This window comes from Cetorhinus maximus, chromosome 21 (genome assembly GCF_964194155.1).
Source record: "Cetorhinus maximus chromosome 21, sCetMax3.hap1.1, whole genome shotgun sequence".
Taxonomy (NCBI): domain Eukaryota; kingdom Metazoa; phylum Chordata; class Chondrichthyes; order Lamniformes; family Cetorhinidae; genus Cetorhinus; species Cetorhinus maximus.
The window spans coordinates 23,995,314-24,014,505 of record NC_135899.1 but is presented as its reverse complement, the minus strand read 5'-3'; the positions used below and the strand labels follow the sequence as shown (position 1 = coordinate 24,014,505).

The window sequence follows — 19,192 nt, the reverse complement described above, 5'->3', positions numbered from 1 at the left end:
CTTACTGTTCTAGTATCATTCGGGCCAATCCCTTCTGCATCCCTTCCACATGTAGTATATCCTTCCTGAGGGGCTGTGCCCATAAGTTAACGCCGTGTTCCAGATGGGAGGTAAGGATCACCCAGCACTCAACTGAAGGAAGTTTGACTGCAAGCTGAGAAAATGATTGTAAATTTAGCTGGATTACTGTCACTTCTATTCATTCCCGGGATGCGCACATTGCCAGCAAGGGTGGAATTCTTTCAGGAAGCGTGGTATTCTTTGCCCATCTCTAGCATGGGAATCCCCTCCAAAATCACATCATGGGTCGAAAGGCCTCATTTTGTGTGATATGTTACCAAGATTGGATGAACTGTTTGCTTCTCCCTCCTAACCTGTCAGTCCCGAAGAATCAGTTCCAAAATCAGGGTCAGACACTGTGATTAAGCGGCTGTATGTTGTCAATGTTTCCCTAAAACTTCCCCTCACTATTTTTTCTAAAAAGCTGTTTTGTTTCATCACTAAAAGAAAATGTTGATGTTTAGATAAATCAACTTAAAGTTTGACATTGATCGGAAACTGAACTGGACCAGCCATATAAATACTGTGACTACAAGAGCAGGTCAGAGGCTGGGAAGTCTGCAGTCTGTAACTCACCTCCTGACTCCCTAAAGCATGTCCACCACCTACAGGGCACAGTCAGGAGTGTGATGGAATACTCCCCACTTGCCTCGGTGAGTGCAGCTCCAACAAGACTCAAGAAGCTCGACACCATCCAGGACAAAGCAGCCCGCTTGATTGGCACTCCATCCACCACCTTAAACATTCAATCCCTCCACCACAACGCACAGTGGCAGCAGTGAGTACCATCTAGAAGATGCACTGCAGCAACTCGCCAAGGCTCCTTCGCCAGCACCTTCTAAAACCATGGCCTCTACCACTTAGAAGGATAAGGGCAGCAGATGTATGTGAGTACCACCACCTGCAAATCACTCATCATCTTGACTTGGAACTATATTGCTGTTCCTTCTCTGTTGCTGGGTCAAAATCCTGGAACTGCCTTCCTAATAGCACTGTGGATGTACCTACATCACATGGACTGCAGCAGTTCAAGAAGGTGGCTCAAGGGTAATTAGGGATGGGCAATAAATGCTGGCCTAACCAGCAGTCCTCACATCCTGAGAAAGAATAAAAAAACACACACAGCCTACACTATAACATAGGGCTACCAAGGAGAGCATTCTTGTCTTCTCTTTGTATGACTGGGATTCCAATCAGAAACCAAATGTGGGGTAAGTGCAGCGATGGGGCACATAAGCAGAAACAAATTGATGGATATTTTTGTGAAATTAATTCAGAATCAAATGATTTAAAATTTAAGACCAGCCCAATTGATTTACCTCAACCACTTTGACTTCTTTCTGCTATAAACATGTTTTAAAATCAGAATTTGCTTCTGTTTTTTTTTTGGTAAATATGCACGGATAACTGAGGCTGCTCAGATTCACATTTAGGGAGCACTTACCCAAAAACGACATCAGGAGCAGACCAAGATGATACTGGAGATTCGGGGCTTTGTTGGGTGGAGAGAGTGGGTAAGATCAGGCTGTTGCCCTCACTTCACAGATACCTAAGAGGAGACCTAATGGAGATATTGGGGATGATGAAGGCTCCTGAAAGAGCAAGTGGTGAAAAGCTTTTGTCTGGCGAGCAGGCACCATAGATTATAACAACTGGTCAAAGAGCTAAAGGAGAAACGAGGCAACATTTCTTCACATGGGAGGGATGCTGCCATCTGGAAACGCAATTTCTGAAGTGGTGGTGGAATCAGATTTAGAAATTGCCAAAATGCAATTAAACATGTAAAGGTGGAGGACTAATGAGGGCTATGAGGCTAAAGGTTGCGCTGCGTTATGACATTGTACCGGCACAGGCACAGCAGGACAAGTGGTTTCAGCCTGACCTTTAAGATTCTGTGGTTCTGCCCATAGGGATAATGGCCGCTGCACTTATCAACATCAGAATGGATCAAAAGAGGGGGCTTCAGGGATTTGATTGTTAAAGTCCTGTACAGGTGCCCTAAGTGGTGTGTCTGCACTCGCGCATCTTCAGCTAGTCTGATAATTGAGAATAAGGATGTTTTGTTTCATTATTCTTCCTTCATGGGATTTGGGTATTGCCGGCAAAGCCAGCATTCATTTTTTTGGAAAAATTTATTTTATTCATAAATTATCTGGAAGAACATTACAAAACATTTCAAAATGGCCATCAGAAAAAGTGCAATCAGATTCAACTTTTACACATGGATCACGAGGTGCTTCAATACAATTAATGAATATTACAGACATTTCAATATGGTCATAAGAGGCAAAGCGAGCATTCATTGCCCATCCCGAAATGCTCTTGAAGTGAATGGCTTGCGAGGCCAGGTAAGAGTCAACCACTTTGCTGTGGGTCTGGAGTCACATGTAGGCCAGAGCAGGGTAAAGACGGCAGATTTCCTTCCCTAATGGACATTAGTGAACCAGGTGCGTTTTTACAATAGTGTCATGGTCACCATTACTGAGAGGATCTTTCAACTCAAGATTTTTTTAAAAATTGAATTTAAATTTCACCAGCTGCCCTGCTGGGATTTGAGCCTGTGTCCCCAAAACATTAGTCTGGGCCTCTCGCTTCCTAATCCCGTAAACACGATTAGTTTGGCAGCAGCAAACATTGAAACTGAAAGCGGGTTCGAATCAGGAAGTGCTGAGTGTGAACATGGACTCTGGACAGCAGCCCAAGAGCTGGACCGAGGAGGTAAATTGTCCCGTTTGCCTTGATTTCTTCGACGATCCGGTTTCACTGGAGTGTGGACACAACTTCTGCCGCTCCTGTATCACACTGTGTTGGGCACAGGAGGAGAGGAATCCCTGCCCGGAATGTAGAGAGGAGTTTCCGGACAGAAAACTCACAGTCAACCGGGTCTTAGCGAGATTGGCGGAGAAGGCTCGAAAATTAAAGCTGAATCTGGGAGGGAATGAAAAAAAACTTCACTGTGAGGAACATCAGGAAGAATTGAAACTGTTCTGTGAAACTGACAAGAAACTGATCTGTTTGATTTGTAGAGATTCGCGGGAACACAAATCTCACAATTTCATGCCGATTAAAGAAGCTGTTGAAATCTACAAGGTAACATGGAGCAGATTTTATCACCAGATTATTTTATCACACATTCACAGTCTGACCCTTTAATCCTGTGAATTTCTATCCCTATCCCAGGATCAGCTGAAATCATCTTTACAATCTCTCACAGAGAAGAAATCGGTGTTTCTGGAAACGGAACTGAAACAAATACGGAAGTTTGCCGAAGTTAGGGTAAGTTCTCCCTGCGCTGGTTTTCTGGGATCTCGGTTAGTTTTGTTCCCTTTATCGCGGTAAAGGATTATTTTTCACATTTCACTTGGCAGAAACAGTCGAGCAGTCTGCAAACCCACATCACATCCGAGTTCAGGGAAATGCACCAGATTCTCACTGAGAAAGAGCAGCGTTTACTCCGTGATCTCAGGAGGGAAGAGGAGGGGATTCTAGATACGATGGAGAAAAACCTCCGAGAAATTCAAGGCAATTTAAATTCTATTGAGGAAGAGCTTTCAAAGATGCAGAAACAGATGGAACAAGACGGAGTGAAATTCCTGAAGGTGCGGATTCTAATGCGGCTCAGTTGCAAAGTATTTTTTATTTTTTTTGAAAAATATACTTTATTCATAAAATATCTGGAAGAACATTCCAAACCATTTCATAATCACCATCACATAAGTACAATCAGATTCAACTTTTACACATGGATCACAAGGTGCATCAATACAATCAGTGAATATTACAATCATTTCAATATGGTCAATGCAGACAATCAGACAATGGGATTGGAGTTATCAACATACATCATGTTGCTCTCTGAGGTGCTTCAATACAATTATAATACACTTAGCATTCAATGCATACATTCATTTTGAGCTGTACAGCCCGAGGGGCTCTCAACAGTTCCCAGCCCCTCGGTGCACTGTGGGGCAGAAAGGTCTTAGACAGCGACCTTTCCCCATTGCGCCTTTGCAGCGGCTGCCTCAAGCTTTAGTGCGTCCCTCAGCACGTAGTCCTGGACTTTGGAATGTGCCACTCTGCAACACTCGGTCGAGGACAACTCTTTGCGCTGGAAGACCAACAAGTTTCGGGCAGACCAAAGAGCGTCTTTCACCGAGTTGATGATCCTCCAGCTGCAGTTGATGTTTGTCTCGGTGTGTGTCCCTGGGAACAGCCCGTAGAGCACAGAGTCCTGTGTCACAGAACTGCTCGGGATGAACCTCGACAGCAACCACTGCATCTCTCTCCAGACCTTCTTTACAAAGGCACAATCCACAAGGAGGTGAACAACGGTCTTGTCCCCACCACAGCCACCTCGAGGGCAACGTGCAGAGGGGGTGAGACTCCTGGCGTGTTGGAAGGATCTGACAGGGAGGGCCTTTCTCACCACCAGTCAAGTTACGTCTTGGTGCTTGTTGGAAAGTTCTGGCGATGAGGCATTCTGCCAAATGACTTTGGCAGTCTACTCGGGGAACCATCCCACAGGATCCACCCTCTCTTTTTCCCGCAGGGCCTCTAAGACGCTATGTGCTGACCACTGCCTGATTGACTTGTGGTCAAAGGTGTTTCTCTGCATAAATTTTTCCACGAGGGACAGGTGGTACGGCACGGTCCAACTACTTGGAGCGTTCCGCGGCAGCGTGGCCAGACCCATCCTTCGCAACACCGGGGACAGGTAGAACCTCAGCACGTAGTGACACTTGGTGTTTGCGTACTGAGGATCTACGCACAGCTTGATGCAGCCGCACACAAAGGTGGCCATCAGTATGAGGGCGATGTTGGGTACATTTTTTACCCCGTTATCTAGAGGCTTGTACATCGCCTCCCTGCGGACACGATCCATTTTCGACCTCCAGATAAAGCGAAAGATGGCTCAGGTGATCACCCTCGCACAGGAGTCTGGAATGGGCCAGACCTGCGCCACGTACAGCAACAGCGAGAGTGCCTCACACCTGATGACCAGGTTCTTACCCGCAATGGAGATGGAGCATCGCCCCCACATGCCCAGTTTTCTTTTCACCATAGACACTCACTCCTTCCAGTTTCTAACGCATGCCCCGGTCCCTGCGAACCATATCCCCAGCACCTTCAGGCCGTCAGCCCTGATGGTGAAGGGGACAAAGGATCGGTCAGCCCAGTTCCCAAAGAACATGACCTCGTTCTTCCCACGATTTACCATGGCTCCCGAGGCCAGTTCGAACTGGTCGCAGATGTGGATCAGTCTGCGCACTAATAGCGGATCCGAGCAGAAGACGGCGACATCGTCCATGTACAGGGAGGCTTTGACCTGAGTGCCTCCACTGCCTGGGATCGTCACTCCTCTTATGCCCGGATCCTTCCTGATGGACTCAGCAAAGGGTTCTATGCAACACACAAAGAGGACAGGGGAGAGAGGGCAGCCCTGCCTGACTCCAGATTTAATAGGAAAGCTATCTGATTCCCACCCATTGATTGAGACTGCACTACTGATGTTAGTGTAGAGCAGTTGGATCCAGTTGTGGATTCCCTCCCCAAACCCCATTTTGAAGAGCACATCCACCATGTAGGTGTGCGATATTCTATCAAAGGCCTTCTCCTGATCCAGGCTGATGAGGCAGGTGTCCACACCCCTCTCCTGCACATAGGCAATCGTATCCCTGAGCAGCGCGAGGCTGTCAGAGATCTTCCTGCCCGGCACAGTGCAGGTCTGGTCAGGGTGGATCACCAATTCCAGAGTGGATTTGACCTGACTGGCGATGATCTTGGACAGAATCTTATAGTCCACATTCAACAGTGAAATGGGTCGCCAATTTCTAATTTCCTCCCTTTCCCCCTTGTGCTTGTAGATGAGGGTGATGATGCCTTTCCTCATGGATTCTGACATGCTGCCAGCCAGGAGCATACTCTCGTACACTTCTGGCAGGTGTGGGCTGATCCAGTCCCACAGAGCCGAATACAACTCTGCCGGCAAGCCGTCGCTTCCAGGAGTTTTGCTCTTCTCGAAGGTCTCAAGGGCCTTAGTCAGTTTGTCAGGAGTTAGTGGTTTGTTCAGGCTCTCCCGTGTACTGTTGTCTAAGACCTCCAAGATAGAGGACAGGAAGGACTGGGAGGCCGTGCTGTCTGTGGGCTTCACGTCGTATAATCCTATCTGAACTCAATGTTGGACCAAATAGAGCAACTTGCCGAAAGCAAAGTCAAACCGGATGCTTTTATCTATTCCGGGGCCCAGTTGCTCCCCTGTATGACCTTCCGGCTGGCACATGGTCTGCAGGAACGAGTTGCCATGGAACTTGATAATTGTCTTTTTTTCCCCCATCGCACTACGTGGCTTGGCAAATGCAGCCTAAAACGTTTCTTTCAGTGTTTCCCGAGTGCTTGCCTCGAAGTCTCATTGCATCCCAGTTACACTCTGTCATCGTCAACTCTTTTTTTCCCCCTCTCCACAGATGCTGTCAGACCTGCTGAGTTTTTCCAGCATTTCCTGTTTCTGTTTCAGGTTCCCAGCATCCGTGGTGTTTTTTTGTTGCTTTTATTTGCTGTCCGTCAGGGTTTGGGGGTGGAATGTGTGTGTTGGAATCATTTGTGTTTTTGAGTGACATTGATGTTCAGTTCCAGGACCTGACACAAGAATGACAACCCACATCCGGCACCGTCACTTCTTAACTAGGATCATAATTCTTGGCCCTGTTTTCGAATATATCCTCTTCCTCTGGTTCATGGGATGGGCAATAAATGCTGACCTAGCCAGTTAAGCACCCCCACCCCCACCCCCATCCCTAATTGCCTTGCCCAGAGGGCATTGAAGAGTCACATGTTGACCAGGATGGCTAAAGGGCATTAATGAGTCAGATGGGTTTTTACATCAGCTGACAGTGGTTTCATTGCCTTTCAGATTTTTTTTCTTTTAATTATTGAATTCAATCTCCACTGTCTGCTGTGGTGAGATTCAAACCCTGGTCCCCAGAGCGTTATGCTGGGCCTCTGGTTACTAGCCCAGTGACAATGTCACTGCACCACCACTTCCCCATGTGGCTCTCTATCTGTGTGGCATCAGGTTCACAAGGGAAAATGCTCAGAGCAGACTAGAGGCAGCAGCACTGAACGCCACTGAAATAACACACACCACACACACCCCACACACCCCTAGAAAAAGGTAGGACAGTGACACACATAACTGAAATAAAACTTCGCAGGTCAACCTTCATGAGTAACTGAACGTCTCCACCTTTGTCACGTGCCGAAAAATGACTATTTATTCATCGCTGGTTCGGAATTAGCAACAATCTGCGACAATGTGGGTCTCCGGTAATTTGCGGCCAGTCACCATTAACTCACATTTGTGTTTCATTTATTTCAGGAGGTAATGTGCCACAAGAGGAGGTAGGTCACCAAGTCTACTGAAATTCTACAGTTTACTCAAACAACTCAGCAATGCCTTTATGGACAACTTACGACATGAACTGTTCCTATTTACAGGACTGGCGAGGATTACTGTGAACGACCATTAGCAGACGGCAAGCTGTTGCTCGGGAAGTTCAAGGGCCCTGTGCAGTACACAGCGTGGAGACAAATGAAAGAGGCCCTTAACCCTGGTAAAACTCTTCGATTCCATTTCCTGACCCATAAACACGCAGCAGAAGAGCCTAAACCAGCCCCCAGACCCATAGGTTAAATTAAATGCTAATTCTTTTGTCTAGTCCAGAGTTCTGGTCAGGACATTGGTCAATATTTTATTGTCAGCATTCAGGCGTGTGTGATGATAATCATGTTTTTATTCATTCACAGGGTGTGGGCTTTGCTGACTAGGCCAGCATTTATTGCCCATCCCTAATTGCCCTAGAGAAGGTGGGGCTGAGCTGCCTTCTTGAACTGCTGCAGTCTATGTGGTGTAGGTACACTCACAGAGCTGTTAGGGAAGGTGTTCCAGGATTTTGACTCAGCGACAGTGAAGGAATTTTGGATGGTTACAGTGCAGAAGAAGGCCATTCAGCCCATTGTGTCATGCTGGCTCTTTGCAGGAACAATTCACCTCTTGCCACTCCCCTGCCTTTCCTCCGTAGCCCTGCAATTTTTTACTCTTCAGGTTAAGATGCAGTTCTCCTTTACAAGCTTCGGTTGAACCTGCCTCCACCACACTCTGAGGCAGTGCATTCCAAGTCCTATCCGCTCGCTATGTGAAAAAAAGTTTTTCCCTCATTTTGCCACTGCTTCTTTTGACAATCACCTTAGATCTGTGCCCTCTCGTTCTCGATGTTTGCACCAGTGGGAACTGTTCCTCCCTATCTACCCTGTCCTGAACCCCTCATGATTTTGAATGCCTCCATCAAATCTCTGTCAAACTTACCGCTCCAAGGAGAACAACCCCAGCTTCTCCAATCGACCTACCCAACCGAAGTCCCTCATCCCTGAAACCATTCTCGTGAATCTCTTCACTCCCTCTCTCATGCCTTCACATCCCTCCTAAAGTGTGATGCCCAGCACTGGGCACGATACTCCAGTTGAGGCCAAACCAGTGTTTTATAAAGGTTTATCATAACTTCCTTACTTTTGCATCCTATGCCCCTATTTATAATGCCCAGGATATTAACCACTCTCCCAATCTCCCTTGCAACCTATACCCCCAGACTCTCTGCTCCTTAATCCCCATTAGAATTGTACCCTTTATTTTATATTGTCTCTCTCTGTTTTTCCTACCAAGTGAATCACGTCACATTTTTCTGCATTAAATTTCATCTGCCACTTTCCCCATCACCCCCTCAACCCCTCCCCCAAACACACACACGAAATGTTCCAGCAACCTGTCTATATCCTTTTGAAGTTTAACACTGTTCTCCTCACAGTTCACATTTCTTCCAGGTTTTGTAGTATTTGCAAATTTTGAAAATGTCTCTTGGACACCAAAGTCTTGGTCATTAATATATATCAGGAAGAGTGAGCGCCCTGACAACCTAACCTCGCTGCAATCCTTCCTCCAGTCCGAAATACACCTGTTCATCACTAGTCTCTCTTTCCTGTCACCCAGCCAATTTTGTATCCATGTGTCTACTGTCCATTTTGTTCCATGAGCTCTAACTTTGCTCCATAAGTTTGTTGTGCGGCACCTTATCAAATGCCTTTTGGAAGTCCATTTGCACCAACATCAAATGCATTACTCATTGACCCTCTCCGTTACTTCATTGAAAAACTCCCCTTTTAGGTACTAAATCGGCCATTCTGCAGTCTGAGAAAGGAACCATCTATCAAGAGTCACTGTTTTCTGTCCTTAAGTCATTTTTTCAAATCCAAGATGACACTTTCCCTTTTATTCCATGAGCCACAATTTTATGAAAGAAATGTGCATTAGCTGCCAGTCTCTTCTCATAATCGCTCTTTGATTTTCTTATTTGTTTTTTTTTTCAATTTCCCTCTGCAACTTCCATATTGAACTTGGATCTCAGTTGTATTGTCCACCTGACATCTGCCATATGCACCCTTTTTTCTCTGCTTCACCTTACTCTCTAGCTCGTTTGTCCTCCAGGAAGCTCTGAAATTGTTTGCCTTACCTTTCTCAGCTGTGGGTATGAAACTTGACTGTACCTCAACCATCTCCTCTTTAAACAAAGCACATTGTTCAGTTACAATTTTACCTGCCAATTTCTGATTCCGGTTTATCTGGGCTAGATCCGTTCTTACCCCATTGAAGTTTGCTCTCCCTCCAATTAACTACTCTTACTCTGGATTGATCCTTCTCGTTTTCCACAGTCAACCTCGACCTTTTGCAATGATCACTATCCCCTAAATGCTCCCCTACTGACACTTGTTCCATTTGTCCCAACTCATTTGCAATGCTTCCTGATGCAGCTTCAGGGAGGAGTATTTCATCTGGGAGAGGTCTTGCCTAAGTTCAAGCAGAAGATGAATGTCTTCACTTTGGGTTGTGGGCCTGCCTTATATCCTCCAGGCCCAGATCACTACTCTGTTCTTGGAAAGCATCAGCTTCTCCTCGAGTCCTCTGCCTGCTGAAAGCTTGTCCCCTTGGGAGTGAGGAACACAGTTTGGGTCTCCACTCATGGCCTACATGTGGGTCGAATATGAGCAGTACTGACTCAGCTGTTCCTCATGAGGCACACAGCACTCAAGCTTTACTTCGGGTCCTCCTGTTAATCAAATTTCATTAGAGTGGTGTAACCTCCTTCTTCAGGGATGTGTATCTCCAGACTAAAGGGAAGGTTCCTGTTGAATATTGTGACTTTCCTCTCCTCTTGGAATGATCATATTGAATGGTGGAGTAGGCTCGAGGGGCCGTGTGGTCTACCCCCTTGCTCCTGTTTCTCATGTTAGTTGAGTAGAAGGTGGCCAGCAATTATCCCACTCATTCACTCATAAACCAAGGGTGGTGATGTGGGTCTCCTGTAGAAGTACCTCTCACACTCACTCTTTTATTCAGATACAAGCTTTTGTGTTGTTTCCAAATGTGCGTTGGACTCAAGTGAGACTTATGGAGACAATGGCATCAGCTTACTGCATCCAGGCCTCACGTTTCTTGTTGTGTCTCTGACTTTGGGGGCTTACCTTCGAGAGATTGTTGGATGGATTGAAATATGGTTGCCGTCTCTTTGTTCATTTCTATCTTCCCTTGCTCCTACTTTTTTTCTTCTCTCTCCATGAATTCTTTATCCCTCTTTTGCTATTCCCATCTGTGATAATTCCTCACTTCCCTGCCATTCCCGAGCCTCTTTTTATTTTCTGTTGAATGCTTTAAGTAAAGCTTATTACCTTCTTCCACTTGGTTCTCGCTTCCCCTCTGCAGCAGCACCCCTCCTTTTTGCTCCTTTAACCTCCCTTTTCATTCATTCTATCTTTCATTTCATTTCTCCCCTTACTTCTATTTCCAATCCACACTATAGCCTTTAGCCCAGATCTTTTGTACATTTATGAAGATCTGTGACTCACTTGGTGTCCACTCAGAACAACAAGGGACTGGCTAGGGGGTGGGTGGGGGGGTGGGGGGGGGGGGTGGTGGGGTCGCAGGGCTCATCATCAGGATCACACTAGGAGGTTAAACCCCCATGGGCGGGAGTACATTACTATATCAAAAACCTGGAGCCCCGTAAAACCCCAGGGTTCCAGCTTTTAATAGGATCCAAGCCGGCTGGTGAAGCCAAAAGCAAGATGCAGAGCTTTTCTTTATCAAGAGAGTTTATTGACTTGTTCAGTCTCACAGCTCTCCTCCCACTCCACCCAGTGCCCCAGTCATCCCCTACTTATGCTCTTTTGAAAAAAGCAATAAAGGCAAATAAACTAATGAACTAATTGACAGTCCCTTCAAGGGGCACTGTAACACAAAGACAAACCTTCAAAGGAAACTTAACAAATCAAATTATAATGTTATCTACAGGGCTGATGATATACTCCAGCCCCTGCGGCACCCTCTCTCCAGCCCCTGCAGCACCCACTGGTCACTGAAAGCCTCAAATGTATTGGTGGACATCGCATGCACCCTCTCCAGGTACACCTGGGCATGAACATAGCTGTGGAAGAGGAGCAGACAGTCGGTCCAAATGATCTCCTCTGCCTGGACCTGTTAATGTCTGTCCTCAATTTATAGACTCTTTTAGAAAAACAAAACTCAATGAATTAAACATAGATCAATAAACGAGGGGGTAAGCAGTCCCTGGCAGGGCAGTGTAATCAAAACAAAATGTCAATGGGAAGTTACGAAATCAAATCAAAATATAATTTCCAGGGGTGATGATACACACCCGTCCCCATGGCCCCCACCAGTCGCAGAAGGCCTCTAGTGTACCAGTGGACACTGCGTGCTCCCTCTCCAGGTTCACCCAAACATAGCCACAGAAGAGGAGCAGACATTCGGGCTGGAAGAGCCCCTTGACTGCCTGCTGCCTGGACCTTTTGATGGCTGTCCTCAATTTCTATGCGCTCAACGTACTTAATTAATAAATGCCCTCCACCTGCGTATCCTAACAACATCATCAATGTAACAGTAACACCAGGGAATCATTCAATTGGCCACTTTAAAGGGGCAAGCGTTTGAATGAATCAGGGACAAACTCAATCTCTGACTCAGTTATTGTGCCTTCCCCTCAGCTCCGGCCGCTCTGATTCTGGATCGGTGCACAGCGAACCCTTGGCTCATCCTGTCTAAGGACCAGACCAGTGTGAGAGACGGAGAACTGTGGCAGCTGCTCCCAGCATCTTCAGAGAGATTTGACACCTGGCCTTGTGTCCTGGGATCGGAGGGATTCATATCAGGGAGACACTACTGGGAAGTGGATGTGGGCATCAAGACATGGTGGGGTCTGGGAGTAGCCCGAGAGTCTGCCAAAAGACAAGGGATCATGGACGCGACCCCTGAAGCTGGATACTGGATGATGTGGCTGGTCCCTGGAAGAGGCTACATTGCCTGCACCTGCCCCTTTGATATGTCCCTCACCCCGAGTGTGAATCCCCGGAAGATCGGGGTGTTCTTGGACTATGAAGCTGGGCAGGTCTCATTTTACAATGCGGACAACATGTCCCATCTCCACACTTTCAGCCACATTTTCACTGAGGTAATCTTCCCAATCTTCAGTCCAGGGCTGACTGATGAAGGGAAAAACTCAGCACCACTGAAAATTTTGTGAGGTGAAAGATCACTAACAGGAACACCCCATAATTCCACACCACCCACAGGCCTCCTGCCAGCCTGCAAACTGGAACGTGTCAGCCTCACTTACAGTTGGTTACAGATAATCTAAATCTCACCTGAAGTTAGGACGAGTACAGATTGGGACAATGCCTTGTTTGTGGTATCTGTTTGGTCAATCCTTGCAGTGGAAGCAAAACGTGACAACTGCTCCAGAGAATCTTATAAAATTAAATTTAGGATCAAAAATTCAGAACATCACAGAGACGGGGTGGGAATTAAAAGATGGGCAGAAATACACCAACTTCACTTGAGAAATTAAAGGTGAAGAGGGGCCAGGGGAAGAGGAACTAGCGTGAGGTCGAACACCAGTGGAAAGTACATGACACAGGGGAGCACTGAGGCATGGCAAAGCTTTTATGGGCGAGTCATTAGAGAAGATCATACTGGGATTGAGAGCAGTAGTGGAGACCCCAGTACCTAGAGGAGGAGATGGGTCTCTGTTACCAAGGGCCCTGAACTCACGGTCGTGTAGAAGAAAGTTCAAAGAAGAAGCTCAAATGTGGGTGATAATTAGGCAGATCAATATATAGCCTGGACTTTGGAGTAAGAAATCAGTGTTTTCATTCATCCAAACAGCGGGGCAACCAGAACCATGGAATGAAAAAGCAAAGGAGAAGGCCATTCGGCCATTGTTTTCTGACAGCTTTTAGGTAGAGTTATAGAGCTAGTCGCTAACCCACTCGTTCCTCCTGAGTTTTCATTTGCAAGCACTTATCCAATTGTTTGTTGAAGGATGCTATTGAATCATCTTTCATTACTCTTTCATTCCAGATCGTAACTGTTTCTCCCCACGTGTTGCCTCTGGTTCTTTTGCCAATCACCTTCGATCTGTCAACCCTTCTGCCATTGGAAACAGCCGCTCCTTATTTACTGGGCCAAAATGATTCATTGTTTTGAACATCTATATCAAATTTCCCCTTAATCTCCTCTAGTCCATGACACACAACCACAGCTTCTCAAGTGTCTCCGCTTAGCTTAGTTCCTTCGTCCCTGGCACCATTCCAGTAAGTCCCTTCAACATCTGCTCAATACCTTGACATCTTTCCTAAAGTGTGGTGCCAAGAGATGAGCACAGGAGATATCACCTTTTGTAACACTAAGTGAACTATATCTGTTTAAAGTCATGCCATTTGGTACAAAGAATGCACCTGTGACATTTAGAAGATGGACAAACAAAGTAATTGCAGGTCTAAGTAATTGTGTGGTTTATATTGATGTTCTAATCATTTTCAGTCAGACATGGGAGGAGCAATTACAGTATCTGGAAGAATTATTTACTTGACTATAAGAAGTTAATTTGGTGATGAACTTCTTAGTTCTGTTGAAGAGTCATACGGACTCGAAACGTTAACTGTGTTCCTCTCCGCAGATGCTGTCAGATCTGCTGAGTTTTTCCAGTGTTTTTTGTTTTCGTTTTTGTTTTGGCTAAAAGTGAATTTGCAAAAGCACAAGTTACATATCTAGGCCATACCATTGTACATGGTAAGGTGGCTCCGAGAGATGCAAAATTCAAGATTATCGTGGATTTCCCAGCGCCTACAACAAAATGAGAAGTTTTGAGATTTCTGGGCATGAGTGGGTTTTACTGGAAATTTTTACCAAATTTTAGCCAAGTGGTTGCTCCACTAACTAAACTATTAAAGAAGTTTCAATGGACACTGGAGTGTCAGAAGGCATTTGATAGTTTGAAAACTGTATTAACTATGACACCAGTTTTGGCAGTACCCAATTGTGCCAAGCAATTTAAGTTTGCCGTTGACGCAAGCGATATAGGCAAAAAGATGACACTGGAACTGAAAATCTGATAGGGTATTTTTTACGGAAGCTGAATTACAACAGAAGAAATGTTCAATGATCGAAAAAGAGATGTTGAGTTTGGTGTTAGCATTGCAGCATTTTGAAATTTATGTTGCAAACAATTCACCAGAAACAATTGTTTATACAGACCATAATCACAGAATCACAGAATCACACAGCGCAGAAGAGGCCCTTCGGCCCATCGAGTCTGCACCGACACGTGACCTACCTACCTAATCCCATTTACCAGCACTTGGCCCATAGCTTTGAATGTTATGATGTGCCAAGTGCTCATCCAGGTGCTTTTTAAAGGATGTGAGGCAACCTGCCTCCACCATCTTTTGAAGTTTTTGGACAAACTTTGAGACAAAAGTGCAAGGCTTTTCAGATGGAGTCTATTATTACAACCATTTAATTTACGTATTATACATGCTGCTGGAAGAGAAAATCTGTTCGCAGATGCGTTATCAAGAGTTTGAAGCTTAAAGGAAAATGGGACATTTTTTAAACAAAAAACCTAGACACTAAACTGGAGTGATTTCTGTTGATTCCAAGGACTTGTATTTCTATCTTGTTATGATAATGCAATGTAATTGTGTAATAAGTTCAGGAGATAGTGTGAGATGGGTTATTAAAATGAAGCCATTTTTTTAGAATTATTCTGGTTCATTTTTCAACAGGCAGGGGAATGTCATGAAGCTATTAATGCATGTAATGTTATTGGAAAATATTTTTCTTTTAAAATAGAGGTTTAGTCTGTGGGTGTGTCTTAATTGTATTAAAGCCAGCTAGTCTGGGTGCTTTGATATGTGCTAGTTTTGAGATGTAAGAGAGGTAGAGTGAATTTGCATTTTAAGCAGAGACCAAGCAATGTTTATATTATATACAAATATATAATTATACACTAATAAAATTGGTACTATGAAAGGGGTCATCTTTTGTTGGTTTTTAAAACTTTCCCAATCCCCTGGTTTACCACTAATCTTTGCCAAGTTGTATGTTTTTTCTTTCAATTTGATACTATCCTTAACTTCGTTGGTTAACCATGGCTGGCTTATCCCCTTCCTGGAATCATTCTTCCTCACTGGGATATATCTTTGTTGTGAGTCTTGAACTATTTTCTTAAACATCTGTCATTGTTCATCAACCATCTTTTCTGCTAAACTCCTTTCCCAGTCCACTCCACCCAACTGTGCCCTCATTCCTTTGCAACTACCCTTATTTAAGTTTAAGTTCGGGGAGGCAAGGCAGCCCAGTGTGGTAGTGCACAAGCACATTTGGGGTGTGGGGGGAGTGGGGGTGGGTAGGAAAGCAGCTACGCATTAGGGAAACCTTGTATAAAGTGACCATTCCTCCACAGCTGAGACAGTTCAGGCGCAGCCACATTGATACAATTGGAGTTGGGCCTCTAGCTTACCTGCCCACTCAAGTAACGCAGATACCTGAAAGTGCCACCAAATGCTCCAGGCTTTTCACCCCTTGGGCACAGACTGTAAACTAATGAGTGCTTTAGTGGACTGCAGGACAATCAGCCGACAAGTTGGGCAAGTTGTACAATCTCCTTGCGAAAGTTGGCCATGGAGCACTCACTGGTGGAGGTGCTCACAGCCCCTTGCAATGTTATCATTCAGGTTTGGACCTGAAGCCTTCCAAGCCTGCGACCTTTACCACCTAGAAGGACAAGGCAGTAGGCGCATGGGAACACCACAACATGAAGGTTCCCTTCCAAGCCACAGGCCACCCTGACCTGGTCCAAACTGTCGCTCGGTCGAAAACCTGGAGTTCCCTTCCTAACAGCACTGTTGGGAGTATCTGCACCATGTGAATTGCAGAGGTTCAAGAAGGCAGCTCAGCACCACCTTCTCAAGGGCAGTTCGTGATGAAGAATCAATGTTAGCCCAGTCAACAGCGCGCGCATCCATGAAAGTATAATTTTAAAAAAAATCTCAGCAGTTTGACCTTATTCTTTGGCAGGTAAATAAGTAGAACGAAACTGGTATTTGGAACCCATGGAAGTTGACAGAGAGCTGTGTAAAGAGGCCAGCTCCCCCCGCCCGCTCCCACCCAGCGCACCCTGAGCGAGAAAAATTCAGGCCATTTGCACGTGATAGTATTCCCCATGGGAATCTGACAATTCCCGGCCTGGAAAGAATGCATATTTCAACAAATGACCACTCAGATCAAAGATAAACATGTCTAATCACATTAAATTGGTGCCACTCCATGTGTATGATGGTTAATCAGCCTACGTGACCCAACATCATTTAACATCGTTGTCTGTTTTCAGGATGACTGACCATATCAAATCAAAACTTAAACTTTTAGCTCTGGAGAAGAGTCATCTGGACTCGAACCATTAACTGTGTTCTTCTCTCCGCGGACGCTGTCAGACCTGCTGAGTTTTTCCTGCATTTTCTGCTTTTATTTCATATGGCGGCTTCATATCAAATCAACGATGTTTTCTGGGTCCTTCACATATAAGCCTTTAAATGTTTCTTTTGTTTCACGCAATACACACCAATAGTACTCAACAGTGTAAGGGCCTTTGTGAAGCTTCAGCCCCATGCTGCAAAATATGAAGCCTTGGTTATGATTAAGATAAAGAAAGGTATTCATTTATGCAGCTGCCTTCACAACCTCAAGCACACCAACTTGAATTGATATATTGCACCTTTCATGCTGTAAAGTGGTCAAGGGCCTTCACAGGAGGTATTATCGAGGAAAATTCAACACTGAGCCCCACGAGGAGGTATTAGAACAGCTTAGTCAAAAAGGTAGTTTTCAAGGAACGTTTTAAAGGAAGAGAGGGAGGTGGAGAGGTTTTTTGGGAGAGAATTCCAGAGCTCAGGGCCCAGGCTGATGGAGGCATGTGGCCAATGGTGGAATGATAGCTCTAAGAACTGTTCAAGAGGTCAGGGTTGGAGGGGCACAGAGATCTAGGAAGGTTGTATGGCTGGAGAATGTTACAGAAATGGGGAGGGGGCGAGGCCGTAGAATCCTAGAACCGTAGAGTGGTTACAGCACGGAAAGGGCCCATTTGGCCTATCAGGCCCATGCTGGCTCTCTGAAAAAGCAATTTAGATAGTCCCACCCATGCTCTCCCTTATCCCGGAACTTTGCGTTTTCTCCTCCCCCCAGTGCTCATCCAATTATCTTATGAAAACCATGATTGAAAATGCCTGCACCACATTCTCAGGAAGTGCATTCCAATTTGTAACCACCAGCATGTTTGATTGTTTTGCCAATCACTTTTAACCTGTGGCCTCTGGTTCTCGAACTTCCAACAATGGGAACAGTTTCTCAATACCTACTCTGTCTCGACGCCTCAGTATTTCGAACACCTCTATTAAATCATCCCTCAAATTCTGTCTTCTCTGAGCTGAGCAACCACAGCTTTGTCAATCTGACCAGGTTACTGAAGTCCCGCGTATCTGAAATTATCCTCGTTGATCTTTTCTGCTTCATCTCTAAAGCCTTCACATCCTTCCTAAATTGCAGTGTCAGAATTGCACTAAACATGCAGGTTGAGGCTGAACAAAGTTTTGTAAAGATTCATCATAACTTCCTTTGTCGTTTGTCAGTACAGAACTTGAGCATTGCTGAACAAAGAGACATGTCGAAGCTTTTCAGCTTGCACTCATCAGGACACTTCGCAAGAATACCAATATAAGAGGAAAACAACAATTTATACTGTGTGTGAAGAGAGTATGCTGATTGGTTGGCAACTGGACCCTGATTGGTAGAGGCGTTCCCATAGAGAATGCATAGAGAGTGATGGTGACTGACAGTTAACTGCCAAGCATTGTTTGAAATTTAAACCAGCAGCTTGTCCCTGGTTGGTCAAGGCATTGCCCTGAGGAATGAGTCAGTGAATGGCTGTCACTTATTTTGTTTAGCTGAAACAGGCACAATGTGTCTACATGTTGTTCTGTCTGCACCACTGGTTTAAGGTATGGAACGCACTACCTGAAAGGGTGGTGGAATCAAATCCCATAGGACCTTGCAAAAGGCAATTGGACATGCAGGTAAAGAGGGCTAAAAAGCCTCAGTTTGGGACTAAATTAAACACCCTTTTCAAAAAAGCGATATTTACACGAGGAACTGAATGACTTCCCTCCTAAACTGTAAGATTCTGTAATTTCTTTGTCCCACTGGTTGCCCTGGTCCAGCTACAGGAAGTGCACACCAAACATCTAGGTTCATAGGAACAGGAGGAGGCCATTCGGCCTGTCAAGTCTGCTCCACCATTCAGTTAGATTATGGCCAATTGTCGACCCCAATGCCGCTGTCCTGCGCTATCCCCATATCTCTTGATGTCATTGGTCCCCGTAAATCTATCGATTTCTGTCTTGAACATGCTCAATGATTGAGCTTCCACAGCTCTCTGGGGCATGAGAATTCCAAAGATTCACCACCCTCTGAGTGATGAAATTCCTTCTCATCTCAGACTTAAATGGCCTGCCCCTCATTCTGAGTCTGTGTCCCCTTGGTTCGTGACTCAGCGGCCAGGGGAAACATCCTTTCCACACCTCTCCTGGCACTCCCTGTAAGAATTCCCTAAGTTCCAATGAGATCACCTCTCCTTCTTTGAGACTCTAGAGAAACACAGGCCCAGTTTCCTCAACCTCT

The 19,192-nt window shown here is 45.4% G+C and overlaps 1 protein-coding gene across 1 annotated transcript; it reads left to right on the top strand.

Annotated features, from left to right (window-relative positions):
- Nucleotides 1-2,739: 2,739 nt before the first annotated feature.
- Nucleotides 2,740-12,701, top strand: LOC144695536 (nuclear factor 7, brain-like). The gene is made up of 6 exons (XM_078566410.1): nucleotides 2,740-3,150; nucleotides 3,241-3,336; nucleotides 3,429-3,659; nucleotides 7,436-7,458; nucleotides 7,555-7,670; nucleotides 12,166-12,701. Exons 1-6 carry the CDS (start codon nucleotides 2,740-2,742, stop codon nucleotides 12,699-12,701), a joined length of 1,413 nt encoding a protein of 470 aa, XP_078422536.1.
- Nucleotides 12,702-19,192: the final 6,491 nt, after the last annotated feature.

Bases quoted from the DNA above. Each gene is read 5' to 3' on its own strand.
- LOC144695536 (XM_078566410.1), top strand. From the start codon at position 2,740: ATGGACTCTGGACAGCAGCCCAAGAGCTGGACCGAGGAGGTAAATTGT. The intron at 3,660-7,435 runs GTGCGGATTCTA...CATTTATTTCAG, and splicing joins ACGGAGTGAAATTCCTGAAG to GAGGTAATGTGCCACAAGAG. The intron at 7,459-7,554 runs GTAGGTCACCAA...TCCTATTTACAG, and splicing joins GTAATGTGCCACAAGAGGAG to GACTGGCGAGGATTACTGTG.